At 36.6% G+C, this 27,747-nt stretch overlaps 1 protein-coding gene across 2 annotated transcripts in view; it reads right to left on the reverse strand.

The window, feature by feature from the left end:
- Positions 1 to 27,747, reverse strand: part of LOC138064854 (WD repeat-containing protein 70-like) — a 147,692-nt gene that overhangs the window by 64,033 nt on the left and 55,912 nt on the right. For both annotated transcript variants that reach the window (XM_068929068.1, XM_068929069.1), the window contains exon 10: positions 264 to 438. In XM_068929068.1, coding sequence (XP_068785169.1) covers positions 264 to 438 — 175 coding nt within the window. The remainder of the gene's footprint in view (positions 1 to 263; positions 439 to 27,747) is intronic.

Below are 27,747 nucleotides of genomic sequence, written 5' to 3' on the forward strand. Positions count from 1 at the left end.
GGCCAATTTTTTTTTTTTTTTTTTTTTTTTTTTTTTTAAAACAAGACTGCCAACAGCTTCCTTCACTGCTTTGGATTGAATAGCAGCAGACTGAATGACCAGTTGTAGAGAGTTAGAGGAAATATTAAATCTTGCTCAAACAATACTAAGTTTTCAAGGGAAAAAATACTTAAGAATAAAAATACCCAAACCAATTTTATCAGCTTCAACATTCATCACTTTGTGTATTAGAAGTCTGTACTGTTACCGTATGCTTGACTTACACTCATATTCCTATCCCAGATCTGGATGGAGCCATCCTGACAGCCAGCTGCAATAAGTTTACCATCTCTGCTGTATGTGCAAGTTGTAGGAATCACCCGTTTACCTTGAACTGATCGTGGTTTAAACACGCCTTTGTGCTTTTTTTCATTGTTAACATCCCATGTCCTCACAGTTCTGGAAAGAGGTTTAAAGAAAGAATTGTTTTACACACAGTTAACGTATATGAAATGAATCTTCTAATGATACAGGCAAACACTTTTTTCCAGCATAAATGGCATATAATATTGTTTCAGTAAAAATAGTAATGAGAAAGTTGTATGTAAGATGATGGTCAGGAAACTAAAGTATAAAACCAAGTAAGAAACTTTGTATTAACTAACACGCAGATGAAGTTTAAAAAAATAAAAAAATTAAAAAAAAATAAATTCTTCCCAAGCTCTCATCTAAATGTATATAATCATTTGCAATTGAACAAATGACCAAGGGCTAATATAAAGATACTACATAATGTCCACTGCCACTGGAGATCAGGAAGATAAATACATTTGCTTCACAAGAATTAAGCCTTCAGGAATTAGGCATAAATGCTCATGCAAATTCATCTACTAAACAGATTGTCTCCATTGTTCTGACATGGCAACAACTGATAAACCTACTTTAAAATGGCAGTACTGCAGGCTGCCTGCTTATTATTCAGATCTTTATTTATTTTTAAAAGGCATTTTAAACAATTAATTGCAATATTATTGTAGTTCTACTTCACTAATCCTAAGGACTTTGATTTCTGTGGTAAAAGTGCTCTTCCGATACTTTACAAAGACTCTTTTATGTAATACTATTTCTTAGAGTTGAGTTTTTCCCACGTTATCAGCACAATAAATACACCCTCTTTCTTTTTAATGGAAAAAGAGTATCTGCCTTGGTCTTCAATGTTTCTTAGAGACATAAAAACATCCAAATGAGAGAGAAATAAAACACTGAGATACAGGTGGACTCTTTAAACTGTCTTAGATACAAATGTTTTCTGTCCATTTAATATGTTGATTTCTTTCCAGATAAAAATTTAAAACTCTTCTGGCATCTAATGCGGAAAGGAGTTTCAGGATTTGGCAAAGGAAGGAAGATCATTAATTTAGAAAGAAAGAAATCACTAAGTTCTCAGGACAACCTCATTTGTTTAGACTATACAAACACTGCCTAGCATGTAATTCACTGGTTCTCTAGCAAAGCAAATACTACTTTATGAAGGCTGCCATTTTCCAAGGACAAGACAAGACACTGAGGCACAACATTAGCAGCTTCCATCAGAGCTGCAAGACCAGATAGGCTACAGAGCTGACATACATAACCACAGGACAAAACAAGCAAGAAAATCAGCCAGAAATAGCTCGCGGAAGGTATATAAAATTGTATGTATAATGAGAACAAAGAGAAATCACGTGAAATGGAATAAATCTCTAGTTGTCCATAATAAAGTCAAGATTAGCTCCTTTTTAAAAAGTCTCCAACTCTTATAACTCTAAGGCATCGATTTATTGTTCTGTTTGGAGCCTCAGCATAGAATATTCAAGTTTCCTGCTCTTTTCCATTTTCAATAAAATGTTAAATTATGATACATTTTCCAGAGTCACCTAAATGAACCTATGCTGCCACATACTGCAGAAATGAATGTATTATTTCTTCAATGAGATAACTACATAAGATACTGCAATTTCTTGAAAGAGCAGATAAAGGACACACTAGAACTTCAGGACTTTCATGACGCCCTACATAAACGGGCATCTCCTCAGTCTTCTCCACTATTAGTTCCTTCATATGGCGTTCTTTCACATGGGGACCCATCCCTTGAATTCTCTTGTTTTGGGGGCAGGAAAGCTGATTCTTTAACCAAAGCAAAATTCCCTGCAAAACATTTCATACTCGTTACATGCATTCCTTGGCTGACAACCCTTAACCTACCCTGGAACTAAGATAGGACAATAAGCTGTCATCTACCAGGAAGGAGGAGAAAAGGGGAGCACTTCAACTGTTAGGCACATGGCGTGAGTACAACACTGACTAATTCCTGCTGGCATATAAGGACAGGTTGAGAGAGCCGGAGCTGTTTAGCCTGAAGAAGAGATGGCTCAGGGGGATCTTATAATTGTGTACAAATATCTGATGGGAGAGAGTAAAGATATCTCACGAGCATGTTGGCTGCAATTCCAAAAGCAATCTCTGAGCATCCTTCACCATCCTATTTCTTCACTTTAGCTGGCAACCTCGCTTAACCTCTCTGTCCTCTTTATAATGTTTTTCAATTCCACATTTTAAGGCTCTCAGTCCTCCTCTTTTTAGGGCTCAATAGCTTGTCAAAACCTCAATCGTTTCATAACGCTAAAAATTAAATTCAAACCTTCTTGTTCTTTTTACCTTTCAACCATACAGAAAGAAGGAACACTCATGGCTTATCTAGTTCAATCTCATACATAACATGGCAAAGACCAAAAATTTTGATCCCTAAATCAAACTTAACATCAACAAGCAAGTAGCACAAGAAGAAAAATCCAAGTTTCTTGAGCTTCCTCTTGTGCTGCAGACAGCTGGTAACACTGTCTCACAAATGAATTACATGCGCTGTTAAAAATGTTCACATTGCTTATAATGTGTTTAATGTCCCCTCAATGTTTCCTCATAGACCCGACACTCATATCTGTTTACTGCCCCCATGCTGCTAGCTGATCTAACCATGAAGCTTTTCTACAAGAATTAAAATAAAAAAATCACCTTACATACAGACTGATCAATCATTCCCAGACAGTCCCTAACTCTTGAGCTAAGACTGAGCTCTTTAATCTTTTCTATCAAGTCAGACTTTCCAAACATGTTTATTCTTAACTGAAACCTTTCCAATTTTCTTTAAAAGCAAACATCATATTGCAAAAATATCTCAGTAATATCAGGGACAAATTTCAGTTTACCATATGAATCAACTTGCCCATGGTATCTGACTGAATCAGCCCTGACCAAAACATTAAGAGTTGTCTGTAAACTATATGTTTTGTATTTTCTTTCAAACCTGTGACGGACTAGAAATACAGACCATCTGAAATGGGATCTCTGAAGCACTCCAGAAACACACTTTCACTAACCCATTATAAGGACCATCATCGCATAGTTTGAGTACAATGTAAACTAATTTCTTCTGCCATTGTGATTCCCCTTTTACTCTCCATGCTCTGTCAATAACCATCTCAGTGCCCTGTCTTTTCTTTCAACACGCACTTTGATGCTTTCCTCCCCTTCTACTATTTGCACTTGAAACTTATTGGACTCTTTTCCCAGTCCCCTTCCCTCACAATATTCAAACCTTTATTAAAATGTTACTCCTCCCATCATAGCCTGAAGGAAAGGGAATAAACAGGCAAAGAATCTCAGGAATCCAAATAATTTGCTTTCACAGCATATGTCTTTAAACTGGCAGTATACCAAACAAATACCAACTAATGCTGCTTCTCTGCTTCCCTATGCTATTGACCCTCAATCGCCATGCCACATCAGAGAAAACTCAGAGAACACGATCCTTTGATTGGAATGATGTCTCTCTTTATTGCAGAATGTTTTGGACCATTTACGCCTCTTCCTCCTCCCCAAACATTACAAATAAATAACCAAGATTGCATTACGACAGTCCCATTTTAACAGCCAAACCTACCCTGGGTCCCATCTAATCTCGTTTGTGTTGAAACTAATAAAAATCTTTACCATTGAATTCAATCAAATCAGTTTTAGACTCCTTCTGGTCTAAATAGTTTCTTACTAAGAATATTTCCATAGGTCTAAAATGAATGTGGAACAAAAGAATAACGTTGCATTACTTTTACACTCAGGTTATGCTGCAGCATTTAGCAGAAGTATAACACTAATACTTATCCGTTGATAGCTACAACAAAGGTACTTTTGAACTCCATTGAAAACAAAGGGAAACCACATTCCCTGAACAATTTTCTTAGTTCTATGGTCCTGAAAGTAGATTTTGTTTAATAACGGTTTGTTTACTAGCAAAAACAACATATACGGAAGGATTTTTTGAAAACTATACCTTCAATATATAAGCTCATTCTTCCTTCACAGCCAATATTTTATAGTCAAGGATATGCAGAGTCACACAGATATTTTTAGCTTCTCTTTCATAACTTTGTTTTCAAAGAAAACTTTCGTGAAAAAGGCTCCACATACTCAAGTTCAACTTTTTTAATGGTGGATTCCACATCTGCAAAACAGATTTTGTAAAGCTTTTGTATTTGCCAAGAGCAATTCAAAGCAACTTAGAAAAGAGGGGAATGTTCTTTTGGAAAGGTAACGTGGCTATTTTCCTGACCACTGGGAAGTTAAATGATCCATACTTAAATAAACAACTCACTCAATTAGTGGGGTCACTTTTTCTTTCGCAAACGACTTCCCTCTTTTTTCTAATGCTCTAAGTTATGACTAAGACAAGATATCTAATAAAATTAACTTTTGACAATGCTGCTGTATTACACAAATTATTATTATTTATGTAGTTGCACACCCTGCAAACATGGAAAATTTCTCCAAGTTCTGATTCAGCAAGTCAGTGCCCATTCTAATACCGTTTTCTAATATGGTCTTCTGAAAAGTCAAGGATTGAATCAATCCAAACATTAAAAACCTGACCTGTCAAATTCCGCTAAGTTTCTCTGCCTATCCAGTCTTTGCATGTTCATACTGGATTGCAAATCTCTCTTGCACAATGTTCAGTGTTGTTGGCATTTTATACATTACAAATATATTAACTATTCTTACCAACTTTACAATACATACAAAAGCAACAGAATATATTACTGCTAAAAGTCCAGATCAAGCTTAATGCTGCACACCTAATAACTATAAAGCCTGTCTTTGTAATATAATATATTGCCTACCTTTGTAATACAAAGCTGTAAGATATGTTAAAATCATCATACTGCTGCAATAGAGTACAGAATTCTGAGTCACCTTATTGGTAATATGGTAAAAATACATCTTTAGAAAAGTTTATGTAATCCTCTTTATAAGCAAACAACTGATCTTAAGGCAAAATTTTTGGTATCTTTTTTTACTACATACTTTCACTACTATGTAGATAAAGTTGTTTTAAGATGCTTATATAATATGGTGGAAAAGCTACTTAAAGTAGAATATCTACAGGGAATAGCTGAAAAGTTCTTGGGAGATGCACTCCACACACATTCTGGTACAAGACCATGTCAGCAAGAAAACTTTCAACATTGTATCCTCTTTGCCCTTTTTGAGTATATTACAGCCCTCTTCTGTTGAGCAGGTAGGGCACAATGAAGGTTGAGTCACCTGCCAAACACCACAAAAAATTGTACGCACATACAAACAGATGAAGAAATCCATAGAAACTTCCCATACTTGTTTGGTGGAAAAGCTTCTAAATAAACTAACTACCCCCTACATCTGAACAGAGTTAAAATAATTTAAATCAGTACAAAAAAAGTCACATCTACTGTAAGTAAAATAGTAACCAGAGTAGAAACAACTTTATAACTTTTTTCAGCTACTCTATTACTTAAATGCTCTCTAAATGTAAAAAAATAAACAGAAAGTTTATCAGATAAAGAATTTTTCCTGGAATATGAAACAAACAAAAATAAATCAAAACTTTATTTTTATGAGATATGCCGCAAATAAGTGGAAGCACTTATGAAACTGCATTTTTCCATATTTCCAAATAAAATAAAAATTTTCCATATTTCCATTAATCCCCATATGTGTCTATTGCAGGTAATTACAGCTAATTTATAATTACTATTTTGGAGGAAAAATATATTTGAATCTTATGACAACGAAGGGGAACTATTTCCATTGCCCAGTTGACATGAATTAAAAAGGAAATTAACTCAAATCTGTAATGACACATAAGCATGATTGTTTGCATAGGCAGCACACTCTCTGAACTACTAAGTAACAATCCTACAGCTGGCCAATATATGCAAGATTTGAGGAAAACCAAATCAGCAAAGGAGACAGGGAAGAAATGACTATGCATGAGCATAAACTGGATTAAGGCAGCAGAACTCCTTATGCAGGTCAGGGAGAAGAGCAGAGATAAAAGGAAAGTGTGATTGGTCAGGTAAGAGAGTAAAAATAAAACGACTGAACAGGAGGCTAGGAAAAAGAGAGGTAAGGCTGAGATATTTGATAAGAGGACACCACACATGACAAGTTGTTCCCAACAGACCACAGTACAGGGAGAAAAAGAACTATTAAAAGGCTGGAGGAAGGGGGACTTCAGACAGGTTTCAAAGCAGCCAGAAGGATGTGAAGACCACGCTCCCCTGCAATACTTGCAACAGAACCTAATGTTCCCAAGTCTCAAAAACCTTTTGCTGTTACAGTGCTCCCTCCAGTTACAGGTGCTCCTGAGAGGATGACAATATATCAATGTATGAGCAAGGAACTCCTGGCCAAACTCCAGCAGAAGAAGGAAGTGTACAGAATGTGGAAAAGGGGACAGGCCACTTGAGAGGAATTACAGGGACGTTGTCAGAGTGTACAGGGATGCGACAAGGAAGGCTAAGGCCCAGTTGGAATTAAATCTGGCAAGGGATGTCAAGGACAACAAGAAGGGGTTCTTCAAATACATCAATAGCAAAAGGAAGACTAGGGGAAACGTGGGCCCGCTGCTGAGTGGGGCGGGTGCCCTGGTAACAAAGGATATAGAGATGGCAGAGTTATTGAATGCTGCCTTTGCTTCAGTCTTCACTGCTAAGGCCAGTCCTCAGGAATTCCAGACCTTGGAGACAAGAGAGGAAGTCTGGAGAAAGGAAGACTCTCCCTTGGTGGAGGAGGATCGGGTTAGAGATCTTTTGTCCAAACTGGACATCCATAAATCCATGGGCCCCGATGGGATGCACCCACGAGTGCTGAGGGAGCTGGCGGATGGTATCGCTAGGCCACTCTCCATCATCTTTGAAAGGTCCTGGAGATCAGGAGAGGTGCCTGAGGACTGGAAGAAAGCCAATGTCACGCCAGTCTTCCAAAAGGGCAAGAAGGAGGAGCCAGGAAACTACAGGCCTGTCAGCCTCACCTCCATCCCTGCAAAGGTGATGGAACAGCTCCTCCTGAAGGTCATCACTAAGCATCTGGAGGACAAGCAGGTGATCAGGAGTAGTCAGCATGCATTCACCAAAGGGAAATCATGCTTGACCAACCTGATAGCCTTCTATGACGGGATGACTGGCTGGGTAGATGAGGGCAGAGCAGTGGATGTTGTCTTTCTGGACTTCAGCAAGGCTTTTGACACCGTCTCCCATCACATCCTCCTAGGTAAGCTCAGGAAGTGTGGGCTAGATGAGTGGACAGTGAGGTGGATTGAGAACTGGCTGGATGGCCGAGCTCGGAGGGTTGTGGTGAATGGCGCAGAGTCAAGTTGGAGGCCTGTGGCTAGTGGTGTCCCCCAGGGGTCAGTCCTGGGTCCAGTCTTGTTCAATATATTCATCAATGACCTGGAGGAAGGGACAGAGTGCACCCTCAGCAAGTTTGCTGATGATACTAAACTGGGGGGAGAGGCTGACACACCAGAAGGCTGTGCTGCCCTTCAGAGGGACCTGGACAGGCTGGAGAGCTGGGCGGAGAGGAACCTCGTGAAGTTCAACAAAGGCAAGTGCAAGGTCCTGCACCTAGGCAGGAATAATCCCCTGCAGCAGTACAGGCTGGGGGTTGACCTGCTGGAAAGTAGCTCTGCAGAGAAGGACCTGGGAGTCCTGGTGGACAACAAGTTAAACATGAGCCAGCAGTGTGCCCTTGTGGCCAAGAAGGCCAATGGTCTCCTGGGCTGCATTAGGCAGAGTGTTGCCAGCAGGTGGAGGGAGGTGATCCTGCCCCTCTCCTCAGCCCTGGTGAGGCCTCACCTGGAGTACTGTGTCCAGTTCTGGGCTCCCCAGGACAAGAGAGACATGGCGCTACTGCAGCAAGTGCACTGAAGGGCTACAAAGATGATTAAGGGACTGGAGCATCTCTCCTATGAGGAAAGGCTGAGGGAGCTGGGACTTTTCAGCTTGGAGAAGAGAAGACTGAGGAGGGATCTCATCAATGCATACAAATATCTAAAGGGAGGGTGTCAAGAGGATGGGGCCAGACTCTTCTCCGTGGTGCCCAGCAATAGGTCAAGAGGCAACGGGCACAAACTGAAGCACAGGGGGTTCTGTCTGAACATGAGGAAAAACTTCTGCATTGTGAGGGTGACAGAGCACTGGAACAGGTTGCCCAGAGAGGTTGTGGAGTCTCCTTCCCTGGAGATATTCAAAACCTGTCTGGATGTGATCCTGGGCAATAGGTGACCCTGCTTGAGCAGGGAGGTTGGACTAGATGATCTCCAAAGGTCCCTTCCAACCTAAACGATTCTGTGATTCTGTGATTCAATTCAGCATAGAAGGCTCAGGTTTAAGTGGTTTTTCTGAAGGCCATGCGTGGGTTTATATTCTCAGAAATTATGTTCAAATCTAGGATGTTATATGCAAAGCCTCCTATACGAATAAAAATATACTAAGGATGAAAAGTCAAGCGTTTTCCTTTTTTTTTTTTTGAAGGAAAATAAAGTCACTAAATCAAACTTTTGTAAAGGTGATCAATTAAGCTGGCTTCCCATTTTCTGTGTGTGTCATTCTCAGAAGTGCTGAACACTTCCAACTGCAAATTAAATCAAAGGAAGTGATGCTTTTGAGTATATAGACTGCTACATAATGCCAAGTACTCTGAAAAGTCTTAGGAGCTTAAAAGTGGATAGACAAAATCAGTAGAAATTTCAAGCTATTAATCTTTATGCTTGTCATTTGCCTGTCTGTAAAATGGAATACACTCACTGCTTACACACTGTAGTGTAAACTGTTTATTTTCATATACGGTAGCAGGGAATATCACATGAAAGCCCAAGAGTAAATTATTCCATCTTCAGAAAAATGGTTGAATAATGAGAAGGAATGGAAGATAAGACCACAGGATTCCTGCCTTGTGCAATATACAGAAGGTACAGTGCTCATCTGACAAACAGCTATTTTGTTTTAGCTTCATTGTTCATCCACATATACTTAAAAAAAAAAACTTATCCAGTCCTTCATAGAGAAATATGAAAATATTTGAACATATTTTGAAACTTTGATTTCTTGCCAATTCCTGTCTTCAGAATAGCATGACTGCTTACAAGGCAGCTGTATAGCATGTCCATTAAGGCAAAAGAGCAGTAGTAGCAAATAATATCAGCCACTACATGCGATCACTTCTGGATGAGAAACTGGCCAACATATACACTCAGATCCACAGAAAACGTTAGCTATCGATATGTCTATATAACCCCTTTCAGGGTATAATGAACACGCAGTGTGAAGAAACATGTCATTTAATAGATATGGTATATAGTAGAATACTTTACAACTGAACCTCTTAATTATGGTAAAATAAGACTGTTTGAATCTCAGTATACAAAGCTTCTGAGCTTTGTATTTCATTTTATTTTTTTGTTTTCCCAAAACAAACAACTAGTCAGCCTAGTAATAGAAAATGTCCTTCTTTAAAAGGATGCAAAAATTTAAGAGTAACAACGAACTTCCCAGAAATAAGTTATTAACATACTACAGATATCACTGATTTAACATTGACATACATCACCTAAGCGCATCTCGGGCGCAGAAGTGATCTGCTTGAGTCACTCAATCCAGCTCCTCCCTTCCATGCAGTATCAATAGGTGAAAAGAATCTCTTCAGTTCAAAAAATTAATGATGCTCTAGATAACTCAGTCAGGAACAAGGGGACATCTTCTGTGGAGAGCCCTTCATTGCAACAGTTTTTGCATTAAAGGAAGAGTTCCCACAAAAAACCATAAGCAGAACTGGAGAAATAACAAATGTCCAGAGCAACAGCCAAGGTGAAAACACACCATTTTCTCAACAATTTTTTGAATCAGTGCAACAGTTGCAGTATATAAAGTTATACTGTAGTCACACATGAATTATGTATTTGTTTCAAATATGCCTTTATAAGTCCCTATCCAAAGGGATGGAAAAATTACCCCATGGATTTTTACACAACAATTTTAAGCACATTGGAACTTTGTTGAGTTTTCAGGCTTTGAAAAAATTACCAACAACTATTTGCAGATTAGCTCATCAAAATGACCAACTCAAAATTCCATCATTCTGAGTAGTTCAATTTTTTTAGTGAACTTCTTTTGCATATCACATGAGAAGAGAGAAGGAATGACAAAATATAGCACAAGAAAAGGAATTATCATTATAAATGCAGACAGACTGCATTTGCTCAGCTATCAAGTCAGGAAAAAGCACAAGAAAACATGCACTCATAAAGTAGAAGATTTCAGAATGGATCATAAAAGATTCCAAGATTCTGCTCTAGACTTATTTACTTCCGTGTGACTTCCCACTGAATAATACTGTGCAATTCAAAATTCAGACAAATATCTAGCTATTTCCAGTTTTTAACTTCAAAGATTCTGAAGGCTTTGAATGGATAAGGAACACCAGAGACCCAAAAGATTTACAACACCCTTTTGTTTTCTAAAAAGATTTTGATAAGTGTATAGATACTTGACATAGTTATTTGCAATCTAGGTGTTCTTACAAAATTAAAATCAGCTAGAAAGCACATTATGTATAATGTAACATTCCTAGTAACATGTGAGGATACTAGTAATTTGCTCTGACTATAATCTCTATCCTGTAAGACAGTATAACATATTAAAATTCAAATCATATGCAAAAAGGTAGAAGACCTATAGAAAAGTAAATGATAAATGAAAAATCTCAATTAAAAAAAGTTATACATAATTTCCATCCAGTTTCCAAATGGGGCAAAACAGCAATGAATTGAGATCTAATTCCGGTAAAGGTAAGAGTGAGATGTAATCAGTCTCCCTAAGGGATACATTTGGTTAAGATCAAAGAGAAAGATTTCTGATAAAGAACATCTCCACAGTTCACCAGCATGAACTGAAATGACTCAAGAGCAGTCTTGCATGATATAGCAAAAGCAGGAGGAGTAAATAAATCACTGGGAAAACAGGATGCTCTCTAAAAAGCTGATTAGTCATGGCTATAAAAGCCAAGACTCATTTGGATCTCAAGTTATCTCCTTCACCCCAATAAATAACTTTGATTGGAACTAACATTGAACAGCACTCTCCCTTAAATCCGTGAAAATCAACTGAAATTAAATTAAACCTGCTAAGCAATTAAAAGCTCTCTAAAGCAACACCTCAGCTATCACAACAATTAGTTTTCTTAATCGTTTTTGCTGCCACCTTAGATCTCACCTCTCAGCCACTTTTCCGCAGCTCCATTAGCAATGAATAGCAGCCAAACGTCAGGAAGAAAAAAACACAGTATTGTGATTTTTAAAGCTAGATAATCTATTCTAAGCAATGCAGTTTGATTCAGCTATACAGATTAACTCTGTGCTTCGCGCTATAGAAATTTTACAAAGCGAGTTTCACTTTCTATTTTGTAATACCATTTCCATAAGCATTTATGAAAAGCTTCTAAAGACCAGGCCAAACTGCAGCATACGAAGTGTAAGCTAGTACAAACTTTTGTATTTATCACATTTTCTGGAATAAACACCAAAATATAAAGACATGCATTCCTCCTCACAAAAATTCAGAAAGAAAGACAAGCTTATTTTGCAGAGAAAACATATGGTCCTTCATCTCAGATCTCAAAAAGATTCATGATATAGTTTCATTGCTGTCTGGATAACCACAATGTGGCCATCCTTTTCGCACTGTTCACTATGGTCTGCTCACCTCGCAATATTGCTGCTACTAAATAAGCACCTACATGCCTTTCTGATTTTTGCCTATATAAGGCAGAAAGTGTAGAGGTTAGTGGATAAAGTAGCATTAAATTGTATTACTTCTAAAGATGAGAGCTACAGGAATTATTCTCTCTAATCAATGAAGTTCTCCAGGTTAGGGGAAAACGTTTTTTATCATTTTGCTGGAGTCAAAAACGTGTGCATTTTAAAATAGTAGATACAGGAGGTAAAATATTTTGAAAATATTTTAATAACCCTTTTTTCTTTTTAAATAGAAAAGACCAGAGAAGGGAGGCTCCTTTCAGAGCACAGGACGATAAAACATTGAATGTCTCTGGAGTTTGAATATGTTACTTTCTAGTGCTCTAGTCTTCCGCTTACCATAAGCCCTGAAATTTCAGTCTATGCCGTACTGAGTGCTAGTAAAATTCTCAACTTAAGGTTTTTTTCAGCTGGAACTCAAGGACGCCTACTCAATAATTCAGCTGTTCTTCAAATGAGTGTAAACGCCCATCTCTATCCTTTTTCTTGGGGAAGCAGCAAAATTCATATTTCTTTTTATCTTCTGTCAGTGAAAAGACAACGCAGGATGCTTTCTATGTCTAGTTTCTTCTGTGGTATGACAAAATGCAGTAAGGGAAGCTCTTCAGAAGCAAGCCATTTCAGAAAATTCAATTTCTAATTTTTCTAACTTTTTATGTTCAAAATCCAAATGTGTTTTTCCTTAAAACAAAACAGCTATTAGTAATAACGAATAAGTGGCTCAAACTGGTGGTCTCAGGCTGAATTTTGCCCATTCGACAATTTCATCATCCTGATACCTACAGTTTTGTGGAAAGAGAACACAGCTTTCAGAATTGCATGAGATGCCAAAATCACCTCTTGCATCTATCTACGACCAGTTGTTCAGATCCACAAGCCACTATTGATTTGATGCAGCCCAGGAGAGAAGTTCCAAAGCTGCCATTCAGCTCCTCCCCCTGAAAAGTTGGACCATCACCTTTAAAAGCATGTATAGTAGTTCCAGAGAAGTCAGTATCAGAAGTATAAATTTACCAGATACTCCTAGCAGCCTTTGGTGAAATTTTAAGTTGAAACCCATAAGTTTAAGTAAACAGTTATAGTTCCAAATGGAGACAAAATAGTTTATTTTAATGTCACCTCAGATGTTGGCACATGAACAATTTCACATTCTTAATGAAGTCACTGCATTTATACATATACCAGATGCATGTGCGTGTATTTGTATGCACGCATATAAATCTTAGACACTTTATATCAGACATCTTAGACAACTTCCATATGAGACTTACTGGATGATATTGCAATAATCTGACAAAATTTTTAACACATGCAAAAAGATTCTTATTTGAAAGTTTCATTTTAAAATATTAACTAACTGCTAATGGTGAAGCAATCAGGATGAGGAAAACACATTTTTTCATTTCATCTTAAAAGCTGAGCGCATGGATTGTGTCTATACTCTGTAAAGGACCAAACTCTAACTTCAAACGCTTAACACAGAAACCGTCACAATGGTAACCTTATCTACTTTGTGACTGCACAAATGAATTCAATCTATGCTGGAACTAGAAGGAGCATATCCATACTGAACAAAATATTTGGGCAGTTTACAACATATTAATTTAGTTTCAAATTATCTTACTGCTGTCAGAAATATAGCGTTTTCAAACTTAGTAACTTTCAGAGTTACATTTCAAACTACTGGAACTACAGATTCTTAATTTATGATTCAACATCACTCACTGGATTCCCTCGTTCTCCTCATGTGAGTTTCTCTGTCTTATGCTGATAAACAGAGCGAGTTTTCTCTGTTTCATATGCAATGAACTTGGAAGCTGTGAATAACATGCAACTCAAAGTTTATCGTTTCAGAAAAACAAACTGATCTAGTCTTGGAATCAACACACGAGAGGAGGGTCAGAATCTCAAAATGAAAACAGAAGATCAAAGCATTAACCCATAGTGCTTAACTGAAAACTGAATACTCAGCAAAAGTTTACATGAGCTGTTATGTAAAAAACACTTAAGCAACCAATTTCACTTAAACCATGCTATGTGGAAAGCAGGGTTTGTTATTGTTGGTTTGGGATACTTCTTTGGGATTTTAAAATTAAAACCATTCCACAGAGACTAGAGACAATGTACAAACCCTACTCACTTCCACAGTGGCAATACCTTGACTTGTCTAAGTAATTGAAGTAGCGTGCTTTGGTACTCCATTTTTTCCTGCACTGTAGCAAGTTTCTCAATTTTGTTTTAAATTTTTAGTCTTCAAGAAATCTAGATAATCTGTCTGAAACTGACTGAAGCTTTAAAAATGAAATTATGCAGTAAAAATGTCAGTTGAAAAAGCTCTCAAATGCAAGCTTTTACAAGTGACTGCATTTTTTTGTTGCCGCAGCTAACATTCTAATCAAGAAAAACTTCAGAAAAATATTAATATAAACGTACATAGTTTATAAAGACAAAAATAGCTTTACTAACCCTTTTGTAAACATACAGCTTTCAGCAAGGGCCAGCACAGTCATTATTCAAACTCCTCTTAACCAGGCCTGCTCATTTGCTCATTCGCTGTGCTTTCTTTATCAGCTCTGCACTGCATATATATCTATAAATAGATAAGTTCATCTAGGAAAAAAATCATCTTCACATATTTGGAGTGGACCTAGCACTTTCACACATACCAAGACAAAAGGCAAACTAGTACACCAGTATAGTGCCTATGTCTACATACAGGCAAGACAGTGGCAATTTCTCGATGAAGGTATTCCTGTATTATGAACAAGTCTCTACAGATGACTTCCTAAAGACTCAAAATTTTGACTAAGCAGAGCAATCAGAGCAGGTTTTTACAAGAGTAACAGAACCATAACCCAACACAATCAGTGTTCCCTCTTCCCGCCAAATACCATGTTTATATGCCAAAGGATGAGAACACGAGCTATTTTAGAGTTAAAAAAAAAGAGAGTCACCGCAACTTCACATAATTGAAACATGTACTTCCTAAGCCTCATTATTGGAAACAGTTGAATTTCTATGGCTAAAATAAAAATAAAACATCCACTACGCGAGGATAGATCCTGTGTAATTTTATTTTCATAAACGTCAATTCTGCTTTATTTTTACCCCATGTAACCATTGAGAACAAGTTTTTAGATAATCTACACAGTATTTCAGCGTAGGTATTTAAGCAGCAACGCTGCGGTACACTGCGTATCTCATATACTGGTTAAATCAGGGTGGTTGTAGAAGAAAGTATTTTTTTTATACAGGTAAAGAACAGATACAGAAACCTAACATTTCTGTAGAAGACAGGAACAGAAAAAATAAGTCTTTGAATAAAAAGTTATCTTGGAATCAGGTATCAGACTCTCAGTTCCTTACTCTCTGTGTTTATTTATTTATATAAATACACAAGGAAATATCTGGTTTCCTCGAAGCTGTAAAACTTTGTTACCTTGTGTACCTCTAACTTTCCTTCTGGTTTGAACTTTATGAATGCAGCACTAGTCTCAGACATTTAATATTCAATCCTAAATAACAATACTATCTCCAACAGTTTGAGAGTGCCTGAAGTTAACTGTCAATTCACAAATACTTATTACAAGGAATAAGGCTTTTAGGGATCGCTACCCAGAAGTCTTCCTATATTCTGTTAGTGACTAGGCACAGAATACTTTTAAGTTATATTTTATATAGTTACATGCATTTCCAAACAAATTAGGCAGACCTACCACATCTACAAAAGCTGTCATTTCTACTGCTTTTGGAAGCCTTGCAATATTTTGTATTTTCCCAAGACCTCAAACTTTTGGAATTGGTAGACTGTAGGAGGAGTTCAGCTTTCACTTCAAAGAATATTGGAGAAGAACTTGAAATATTAAGCAAGTTCAGACTAAAGAGACTCAGAAACACGAAAACAAATAAGCAACCTGTTAACACCCACACACTTAAAAACACTTAGTTTATTTGCATTTTGAACATTTGAATGGATGTCATCACATTTCTGCTTGAAAATCTGCCTGGCATGGTCTAAGACATTATCACCTTTGGCTGTTTTAGTGCTAAACCATCCATTTGATTTTAACCCAATGATGAGTCTTTTGAAACGAAGACAATACCTTCCCACCTAAGTAGATGAGTAATGTTCGCACAGCTCATTTCACCAATTCTGTCATAAGGGTGCTAGCTTGCAGCAGAGCATAAAAATCTGGCAGTAAGTAACATTTTAAAATGGTAACTGCATGCACTGCCCCCCAGAACATCAGAGCATGTGAAACTAAACAACAATGCTATTATTTTTCAAATAGTGTACTTCAGGAGACAGGTAATGTCATCTAGACCCTTCTGAACATAGGTTCTCTGTCAAAAAATTAGCCATTCAAGAGTTACTAAGCGCTGTTACTGGATGGCTAACCCTTATGTAAATAAATGCGCGGTATGTCAAATACACTTGACATCCTTTGTCCACTTGGAAAAATTTCTACAGAAAAAAAACACAAATGACCCCAGGGCAGTAGAACATAAGTATACTCTGGCCCTCGGAGGTAGTCTGTTTGCATGAAAGAACTAGAAACATAAATTCCACATTGTACTTAAATGGCATTTTTGATTTAATGGCCTGCAAAGACAGCTACAAAAATATATTTTTAGATTAGCACTATACTTGTTCAGTGTCATTAAAATATTACCAAAAAAGAATGTCAAGAGAAAGGCATTTCATAGACCAGAGAGACACATGATGGGCTGAAATATCAACTTATAGACATTTGATAATATCCATTATCAGAATTATTATAAATTTGATGCAAAAATAATTGTATAATTTAAAAAACCTCCCCAAACAAGTTTTAGTGCCAAAACCCAAGACAACGCTGTTTAAATTATTTATCGGGTTTTACAATAAAAATGTTGACAGAATAATTAATTTTAATACTTAAGCGCATACATCAATAAAAGGAAGACACCTTTTTTCTCTTCTCCAATACTGAAACTCTTTTATTCTGCTAACTATCCATTTAATTCACTGGGAATCACACAACAGAAGGAAGCTATAAATGAGTATAAGTAAATTATTTTCAGGGGAGGAACATATATAGTCTAGTAGTTTATGATGACAACAGAAGATCTGCATCTTATCTCACTGAAAGTTCAACCCCAGGAGACTGAAACGTTTGCTAGCAGATTCTAAATCATCCAGACACCAATGACTGTACATCTTAATTGCAGAGATTAGCTGACCAGAAGTTTCCACTACTATTAATGAGCTAAACTGCAGAATATTGATCATACATTTTGTGCCTTAGCACACAGATCATTTCACAAATCACAAGTCTGGAAACATTTCCAGAAGGTGAAGAAAGGTTGCCAAATCCAAACTAATCCCTTTCAAGAGCAATGTATTTAACATGTAAAGCTTCATTAGCAAATACTTGAATGATAATATACATTTTTCAGCTAATTGTATCTCCATAAAAGGAAAAAATTCTGGAAAACAATCTTTTGAGGAATAATTTGCAGACAGAAAGAGGGGAAAAAATCGGTTAAAAAGTCAATGAGGAATTAGTGGGTAACAACGTGAAGGCAGATTGATTTTGAAGGGATAATGTGTAACTGTAAAACATTCTTGTAACTAATGTACTTCAGAGAAAACCATTAGATCCATCTCCCATATGAAGTTTTATGTAGCTGGATTTATGATACATAAACAGTTCTGCCGTTCTCAGAAGGACCATGTATGGGTTTCTTCTGTATAGAGCTTCTTCATAGCCTCAAAGAGTTGTATAACAACTTTAACAGACATTCACAGCTCAAGCCTAAAACAATTCTCCATAAGTAACTGTCTAGGTCACATATATAAATTGATTAGAGATTTCATCATCCCAGAAAGCTGTATGTCTGTTCCAATCTCAGGCTTATTAACCGGTGCTTTTTGAGCCCGCTATTTTATGGCTGAAATTTCCCTTTTAAGTAGCTGGCAATTTTTGACGCGAAGGCTCCAAATGATAAAGAATTTACTGCATTCCTTCCTGAACAATCACTTCCACAGTCATATAATCTCAACACTGACAATACATACTTTTCATCTCCTATTGAAACCTTGCTTACTTTAGCTTCCCATCATTGGACCTGCGTATGTCATTGCCTAAAAATTTAAAGAAATTTCAATCATCAGACATTTTGTCTCTGTATCAGTATTTCTTTACCATTGCTAAGTCTCTTAACATTCTCTTCAATAAACTGAAGCACATTCAGCTCCTTTAGTCTCTATTAGGAGAAGTTTTAAGATTCTTCTCTGAAATTTTTACTGTCTTCCAATATCCTTTTCAGGTTGCTGCCTCTGGAACTAGACACAGAATTTAGCTGTCGTCTCAGCAGTCATTGCTGAACAGAATGTTACCATCATATCCCTTAACAATATTGTCATTAAAAGTCAATCCTCTGTGTGTCTATACATTTTCAAAATATGTGTATCTGTTTTTCTGTAGCTTCATACTAAAAGCTCATACACAATGAATCCTAAATAACTACCAGGAAACGAGTCAAATTTTGAAAATATTCTTCTCTCCATGTATGACCTTGCATGTTGCTGTCTTCACCCAGGTTACCAACTAATCTGCTTTCTTTATCTAGGACTAATATTTACTGCTAGCGATTTACTAGAAATAGCTTTGTACTTTCTCTGAAAAAATACGCTTTAATTAAAAAAAGTATACAAATATAAAATTTTGAGACAATAATCAAATTTTATGAAACTGCATTAGAACCATGTTCTTTTGATTACTTCAGATTATCAGTTTAAAGGTTTTTTTTTTTTTAATCAGCCCACGCAGCCGATACATGCCAAAAGTTCATGTATTTATTTACAAGATCAATCCTTTAAGTCCAAAACAAAACGCACTGAAATTAATACAAAAAACACTGAGAAATTCCAATAGATTCTGGATTGCTTCTTACTGCTTGCAACTTCCTAAGGACTATCACATATCAACTTGTAAAAGTCAGGTTAAATAAGTGAGTTTTCTCTCTCACAAATAAATGACAGTTTTCTCCCACAAAAACTCATACAGAATTTCCACGATGTTCTATCCTACTTGTGAAACAGAATTTTTCTGTCTGAAACAGAACTGTCTGAACGGAAAGCATTTCCAGACCAACCATTGAAAACCACCTCGTGTAGATATTTCACATGCTAAGCAACTAAGTAACATACCAGTGGGATTTTCTCTAAAACATATCAAAACGTGAAGGCCCAGATAAAGAAAACAAATTTAAATTTTATTTTACAATGAAATTAAATGTAATTCCAACTATCACAAAAAATATTTTCCCCCAAATTCAAGCTATAGAATATTAAGTATCACTAGACATTACCGCATAACTTTTATGCGGAACCAGACTTGAACATTAATGGTGCCAATTTAATTACACGCTTCTATTTTTTTAGATAGAATACATGCTTTATCTCTGCAAGCAGAAGTGCCAACATAAATTCTTGTCTGCCCCACTTTAGTTTCTCACTATCAAATAAAAACATTGGTTCATTAAGACTGTTAAGTCTATATTCCCATTATTACTAGAATAATCACAGAATTCTGGTCATTAAAATAAGATGTATATCTCATGAGAAAATATTCTTATAAATTGAGTTATAGGTTAAAATTAATCAGAGAATATTTAAGAGGAAAGGATTTCATCTTCATATAATAAAAGACGTAAGCGAATCTTTATGGGAGAAGACAGGAAAGGAAATTGCCAGAACGAAAGCTACTTGTATAACAAAGCCATTACAACGGAAGAGCTTGCTCAACAATCTGCAGATGACCGTCAGGAACATGGGAAATTTTCTATCAGTTTTAAAACTGTGCAACTTTTCCCTCCCCTTCCCTATCTGATATCAAGCTGAGCTGATGGAAAAGATAACTCTTCCAGCCTCCTGTCGTTTCTATCCTGCCAGAAGTTATTTAGCCATCAGAGCTGCTAACAAGGCTGCTCAAAAGTATTCTCTAACCTCTTTCAGTGAAAATGAGCCAAAGTCAGGAAAGATGTAATAATTAAACAGCTTTTCAATTAATCTGTCTCATTTTGACCGAAAGGGGTTAGAGAACAATTCCCCCAAGGAAAGTTTATGCATATAACCTGAGTTGCGCTCAGTACAGGTGAGAGATGAAACACTAAGTGTTCTGGGACAAGAGAAGCAAGCATGTGCATGTAACTATTGCCTTCTCAAGCCACCCTAAGAAGCCTAAGACATTTCAATGGACTAACAAAAGACAAAGTGCTTTGAAAAGGCTGCTCCTTCTTGCTGTGCTTGTTGCACAGTTTCAAAAGGGGTAAATTCTTCAAGCAGCACTGAAATAGTGTGAATATTTAACTTTTGTGTTTGCCAGATAAACCAACCAATTTTCAGCTGAAAAAAAAAAATCAGGTTTCTTGCCATAATAGAAAGCAACTTTATTTTAGTACAAATAAAAAATATTTTAATTGATTTCTTTCATGTTCTAAATTATTTCTGAAAATTTACCTAAACTCAAATAATCTCTTGAAATAAAAAAGTACATCTCAAAAATCATGAAGCAAAAATATTCAGATTTCAGAACAGAATTTCATATCTGCATATCGGTTTGTCTATACACACCTATATACATGTGTGCGTGTGCGTGCGCGCGCGTGTGTGAGTGTATACAAACTTATAAACATGTTGGCAAGAATTTCCTTGTTTCCTGAGATGCAACTCCAGGCCATACCACACCACTGGCAAATTCAGTTACCTCAATATTTTCGCACTCTCTTCCCTATAAAGAAGTATGACCCAACTAAATATAATTCAAGGTGACCTTTTTGGGGAGTAATAACTTTGGATCCCACAGCAGGTCCTAGGCTCTATACCATGCAGCTCATTTTCAGAAGTAAATCCAGAAATTGCAGGAAAGCACAAGCCTAAGACTTGACAATTCCACCAAGGTTTGTAAATGATCCCCCATTCAAAGCTTCTAAATGATCCCTTAGAGGAAGGCAACACGTTAGGGGTTAAGTTTCATGTATGCTTTGCCAACCGGTCTTCAAATTCGTGAAGATAAATGTAGTATTTAAGCTTAATTTCTAACACATGAAGTTTATACAAACATCTTGGTATTGGCATTGCTATCTTACTTGTCTCAGCAGTTCTCAAAACTGTAGCCAGTATTAACTGTATTAATTAGGCATAAAATTTTTATTTAACACACTGATGCAAAGGTATTCAGACTAATGATATTCATCCAAAAGCTTTCTTCACTGTTGTGTTTTGTTTGTTTGCTTGCTTTTTAGCAAGAAAAGGTTAGAACATGCAAATTAAATTTAAATTGTTACATTTCTTCGAATCCATTATCCACAAAACTCTGCATAAAAGCAAGATAATGTAACTCTGCTTACACTGACCTACTTGAGTTCAGATTCTGCTCTCACTTCCATTGTCATATCCATAGCAATACTGATACTTACAACACTCAAGAACAGTGGGTTTATAGCTTCAGTTCTCCAGTGGTTAATTAGGAGGCTATGTGAGGAGCAGGAGACCACTGAAGGAGCTGTTAGCTATTGGAGGCTTTAATACAGTTCATCAGGACTTGTATACTCAAAATGTGATCCTCTTAGTCAGGCTGAGAGGCTACCTATCCAGAGCGAGCAGAGAGAACGTAAGCTGAAGCCTAGGTTTTATAAGTTCACGAGAAAAGCCATGTACTTCCAGCTACAGAGTCAGTGGAGCTGTCCCTCAAAGTGCATGGCCAAGGCCGGCTGGAGATACCTCACATCTGACTCTCTTGTGACAATCTACTGTTTTGAAAAACTTTAAGGAGCAAGTATGTGAACTGCAATAGGTGACTTGGCTCCAAAACTTATGGGGCTCAGACTTCATCAAATGAACACACACAGAATTGTCTAGGCTCAAGGGAGCTTGTTAGTTCAGAGAATTATAATGGCATTGTGGGAGGAAGACCAATTGATTGCTCTGCAGGGAGGAGACTGACTGCTGGCCATCTTCAGTAGCACTATTCCAGACCTTGCTCAAATCCCTTTTCCCTCAAGCTATCGAGTCTTTATGCAGTTCTGGACCTAACAAAAGGAGCTCACATCAGAAAGCAATGGTCATGAAGGAGAAGTCGCATACTGATAGCTACCACCTACACAGAAAAGGAAACAAGGCAGCTGGTGGGAGGGAGATGAGGCAACAGGTATTCTAGATGCAAACTTGGGTATTAGGATGGAATTGGTTAATATAAAAAAAGGTAGAAGGTAGTTGGGATGAAAGTGACCATGAAAGAGCGCTGTTCACTAAACTGCATCAAATTTCAAAAGCACCCACAAAGGCTAAATCTCTAAAGTAGTGTTTAGGACATAGAAGATGTCCTAAGGTTTTTTTTTAAAAAAAAAAAAAAAAAAAAAAACCACACACACCTCTTCTAAATGGCAATGCTTGTCAGCATTAGATTGAAGTTATGCAAACCACAGTATACATCACTTATCCATTACAAACTATATTTTGCATGCTTGAAGCTACAAATCATGTTTGCAAATTAAATCAAGCTTATTGTCAATTGTTCAACTAAAAAAGGCAGTCAAGCTACCACTGTTAAACACTTAATATTTTTTAACCTGAAAATAAGAATTTTAACTTTAAGTTTAATTCAGGATACAACTCAATCCTTAGACTTTTGTCAAATATGTTTCATATTTGAAACTACTCTCTCCACAGGACAAGATGCTAAAGTGTTTTTTATTTACTATTGGTCAGTCAATGTTCTCATAGTATGTTAATGAAAAAGTAAAGGACAGGTTTCTGCCCTAGAAACTTGCAAAGTGAATTATGAGCAATGACCATAGAAATGATCAAAAAGGAAAACTAAGTACATTCTTAAGGTGAAAATCGTTATTTTCAGGTTAAAAAATATTAACCATTTAACAGTATTTCTGAAAATATGAAGCTACTTCACTGAAATGAATTCATCTACTTAACTGGAGATAGATTTACCCTAAAGCAAAATTTATCCCCAAGTACCTTATTAAGGAGGTCACTTGAGGATGGCAGTCAATATTCTCTAAGATACACTTTAAAGACTATGAACATTAACTTAACTTACTAAAGGGTAGGGGAGGTAAGACCTGTGAGAGGAATTTTCTACAGTAAACCAGCTGTTAAGCAACCACAGCCCTGGCTGCAACAACAAATCACAAAGTTCAGGACTGCTAAATTTCAAGTTTGGCTGCGTTTCTACTTCTAAAAGGAAAAAAATATATGAGAATAGAGACACAGAACACCTGTTGCTGGAGTATTTAATATCACTGAGCTCTCTTGCTTATTCATACAGAAATACCCATCACATGTGTGATAAGAAAACATCCAAATAACAAAAACAGTATTATCCGTTTCCTCTTCCTCCTTTGTTTTAACATAAAAGTTAACTGATATTTTGGAATGATATAAACAAGGAGGTAGTTACGTCTTAAAACGCAGAGGCTTTTTAAAGCCATTCTGCTCAGACGTATTTCCAGAGAAGGGAAAATAATTTTTAAAGTTTTTCTCATTTTCAAAGTTTTCCTTCATTTAGGCAATGCATTAATGTTGGCATTTCTGTTAATATAAACTTTAATTCAGTTCTGTAGACTTGCTCAACATAACACTGATAAAAAATTAAGTGACAAATCCTTGCCTTAAGTCTGCTTTCTAAATAGGCACGAATAAGGTGGTAAAGTCGTCAGGAATAAGACCAAGACGTTATTTATCACGCATTGTTATCTGAGCCTTGTCTGGAATGGCAATGAGTACGTGCAATTAAAAGGGCCTTAGGGGTACTCAGAATCTTTCAAGATCAGCTGCGGGGCTCTTAAAAGTTCTAGGTAACATACAGCCAGACATGAAAAGATCTGGTGGTCTGCGTGACTGTCTGCAGAACAAGACATATTAAATCAAATTAACACCAATATTAAAAAGAGCTTTGCCTGTACGCTTTAAATACACTGAAAAATTGGTATGACTTAACAACAGCCAAACTAATGGAAACTGAAATGATGATTTGCACAAGATAAACTTTTAAAGACAGAATAACTACACTTTCATAAACAACACAGATGGCTTTCTACATATTACCATGTACCTTTTGGTACATTTTTATTCTAAGCACTTTAAATGCTGAAAAGACAATAAAGAGTTACTTATTACACAGTTCTGAGATTGTATGTTCAGGATTTTTCCCAGTTAAGCATGCACTGAAATAAAGAACTCCTTAGCTAAGCAGTTAATTTCTAGGTTATTTTCTTAGTATTATTCAGTTATACACTTAAGGATAATTACTATATTACTTACAGGACTGACAACTTCCTTATTTTCTTCTACTACTAACAAGCTAACAAACTCTGGACAATCTGCACAAGCACGACAGAAATATTATTCATCTCTAGCTCAAGGATAAAGAAAAATATTTGAATAAAAAAAGGTAAGTTTTAAAAAGAGTTATTACCCACCCCACCCCCCCCAAAAAAGAAAAAATGAAACAGTAGAGTTTAGTAAGTTTTAGAGAACCATGATCTGGAATACATTCAAGGAAATCAGTTACAGTGAAACGAGCCACCGAGTTACGTACAGTCACTAACAACCACATAAGCGTATCTGAACTAAAGTAAGTTAACTAAAGAAGACTTCAGACTTAATTCTCTAACTCCCAGGGCTGGGGTTTGGCTCATTCCAGTGTGTAAGCTGACCAGTTTCTGTTCAGTTGAAAGGAACCCTGCCTTTTTCTTATATAGTCTCGCTCTCAGTTCAAACACTGTGTCCCTGAACAGTCATACAAAACACTCTGGGACTCCCTGGTGGTAACCCCTATATATGCAGTCTGAAGTTGTAATGAATTTACAAATAGCCCAAATTAAAAGACATTACAGTCAAAATCTATTCATAAGATTTAACTTAAAAAAAAAAAAAAACTAAAACAAATTTGAATTGCATGAATATATTCTATGAAAAAGACCATGTTTCAAAACATTTATTTTATAATAACAATCCTAAGTAAGAGCCTTCATTTGGATTACTTTTTAGTTAAGCTACTACTACAGCCTTAATCACCTGAAAGAAAAAACTGTCAAGTGTGTAGAATGTCTTTTCTCAGGTAGGAATCTGAGTTATAACAGCTTAACACTAAAATGCTTTTTCAATTTTTCTTTTTAAATATTTATTTATCCTTCTCTTTTGGTTTTACAAGTTACTTGCAAAGTTTGCTTTTTAACTTGTTTCTGCATCATGAAAACTCCTGGTTTCAACACACCAACCAGATGAAGCCCTTTTTCCTTCCTTTATTTTCAAGCTAGCTGTATGCAAGCGATAACCATTCAATTAAAGAGACAGGCAATGCAAATACTACAGTACAAAACATACTCCACAACATCACAAATAGCTCTAACTTGCAATTTCTGAATGATTCTTTACGCGTCAGTTAGTATAAATATTAGAAACAAGACCAGAATATAAGGATGAGGGGTTAACCACACATCAACGCCTTGTGGGTGCTCCTCTTTGTCTGAGAGTGAAGTAAGTGAAGAGGACGTTGCTATTCAGCATAGCCAGGTCCTCAAGTAATATGGCCCCCACGCCTGAATTGCGACAGCAACTTCCAAGCTTCTTATCCAAGCTTGGATAAGCTGAAAACCTCTGTACCTTCCTTGCAAGCATCTCTGAAACTGAGCATTGGCTCAGGCCACCAGCTCTGGAGCACACAGAAGCTTCCCACACAGAAATACTAATCAAGCCAAAGGAGAAATTTCAGCTCAAGAACTACTACTGGATTTGGCAGCCTTGCTTTAATATTCCATGAGATGTTCAACACAGACTCACGCCAACAAGACCAGAAGACGGTTCAACCTTTCTTCTTGCCTACTCCTGGCAACAGTGGTTTCACTGCCCTATATCAGTACAGTCAGAATCAACCCTCTATCGGAGCCCATTTTGGTGTTGAATGTTAGGTTCCCTCCTCCACACATCAGTTGTGGCAGTTTCTTTTCCAATGCGAGAATTAATCTCAGCATCTAGAGATGCAGATGGCACCACATTCTCCACTGCAACTTCCGTAACAGTCACTGCAATTCAAGTCATTCTACCTTACATCAATGCTTAGCACAAATTTTAGATCAGAACTAACATAAATCTATTGCAAAGTTTCCAGAGCTCATCTTCGCTGCATATGAGAGAAACAGTCAGAAACTGTCAGGATAAAAAAGGCTTTAAGATGAGCAGGTGTTTGATTCTGCAACACTGAAAAGCTTTTCATTTGTGCTTCTACGGATATACATCTTCTTGACAGGTAAAAAAAGCACAAAGAAGAATACGTCGAGGAGAGTGAGTGCCAAATCACATTCTTGTAGAAAGATATATTAGGCTTTGTCTCAACATTTTGCTTGAGAGAAAACCTTGCCAACGGTTAATCTACAAGCATGGAAACCACACCAACTCTAGATATAAACACACTGCAAAAGCATTATGATAACTTGATAAGAATCCACAGATTGCGTTTCCAACAGCAGTATAACATGATATTCTGCTGCCATTTCTAATTGTAACTGAAGAACATCATTAAAAGATAAGAAATGTTCAGCTGAATCCGACCACAGATTCATCTAGCCTCTCTGAAATTAGTGTAATAAATTTTAGAGAAGCTATTTTTCCTTTTTCAAAAATCACTAGACAGGGCCCACCACTTACTAAGAGTCACTCTTCCACTTGTACGTTTTTCAGCGTTACAAAAGCAATGGCGAAACCCACCACCAAAAAGAAGTCAGAAATTCTCCCAATACTCATACTGATAACCATTGCCATTTAGTAATGAATGTGCATTTCGAGAGGTGTGCTATTCACTAAGAAACCTTCACGCCACGCAATTCATGAAAACGCTTGTATTTATCTCTTCAAATTAATATGCTTTATATACTATATACAGTTTTACATTAGTACATATATATTATAAATAGTAATTATATAGTTTTTCAAGCTCATAAGACACTGGCAGAACGAGTCCCTCCACAGACTACTTACTTCTTTAAAATATAGCTCCAGTCTTAAACTAATTACTGACTAAATCCTTGAGACTTAATTGCTTATGGCAATTGCTTATGGCATTGTTAAAAAGAATTCCTCCAGAGATGGAATACTATCCTTAACATTCAAGTCCTGTGCTGCAAATTAAGCAGTCCAAATTGTTACTTTTCACATGACATGCCCTAATCCTGGAAAAACCTGTCACCAGCAGGAAACAAAACGAAATGGGTTTAAAATATTTTTCCTTTAATGTCAGCCATTTAGTGTCGCTGAAAATGCAATTACACATCCATTTATAGCTGTGTTTATCTGGATTTTACTTACTTGACCAGACCATTTCAATTCACAGCAATTTAAGCATCGGAGACGAACCGAATCCATATTTGGTTACTTAGACATTTGTTTACATGGGACAAAATTAGACAATCTTGAAAATTTATAATAAATTATTTTTCCACTATCTACAAACTACTCAAGTTTGTAAGGAAGTAGGAGAATAGTCTTTCTTTACATTTAAATGCGCGACAAACATTTTAAAACAAGTATTCTAACACTTTATAAATAT

The sequence above is a fragment of the Struthio camelus genome, chromosome Z (genome assembly GCF_040807025.1).
Source record: "Struthio camelus isolate bStrCam1 chromosome Z, bStrCam1.hap1, whole genome shotgun sequence".
Classification (NCBI taxonomy): Eukaryota; Metazoa; Chordata; class Aves; order Struthioniformes; family Struthionidae; genus Struthio; species Struthio camelus.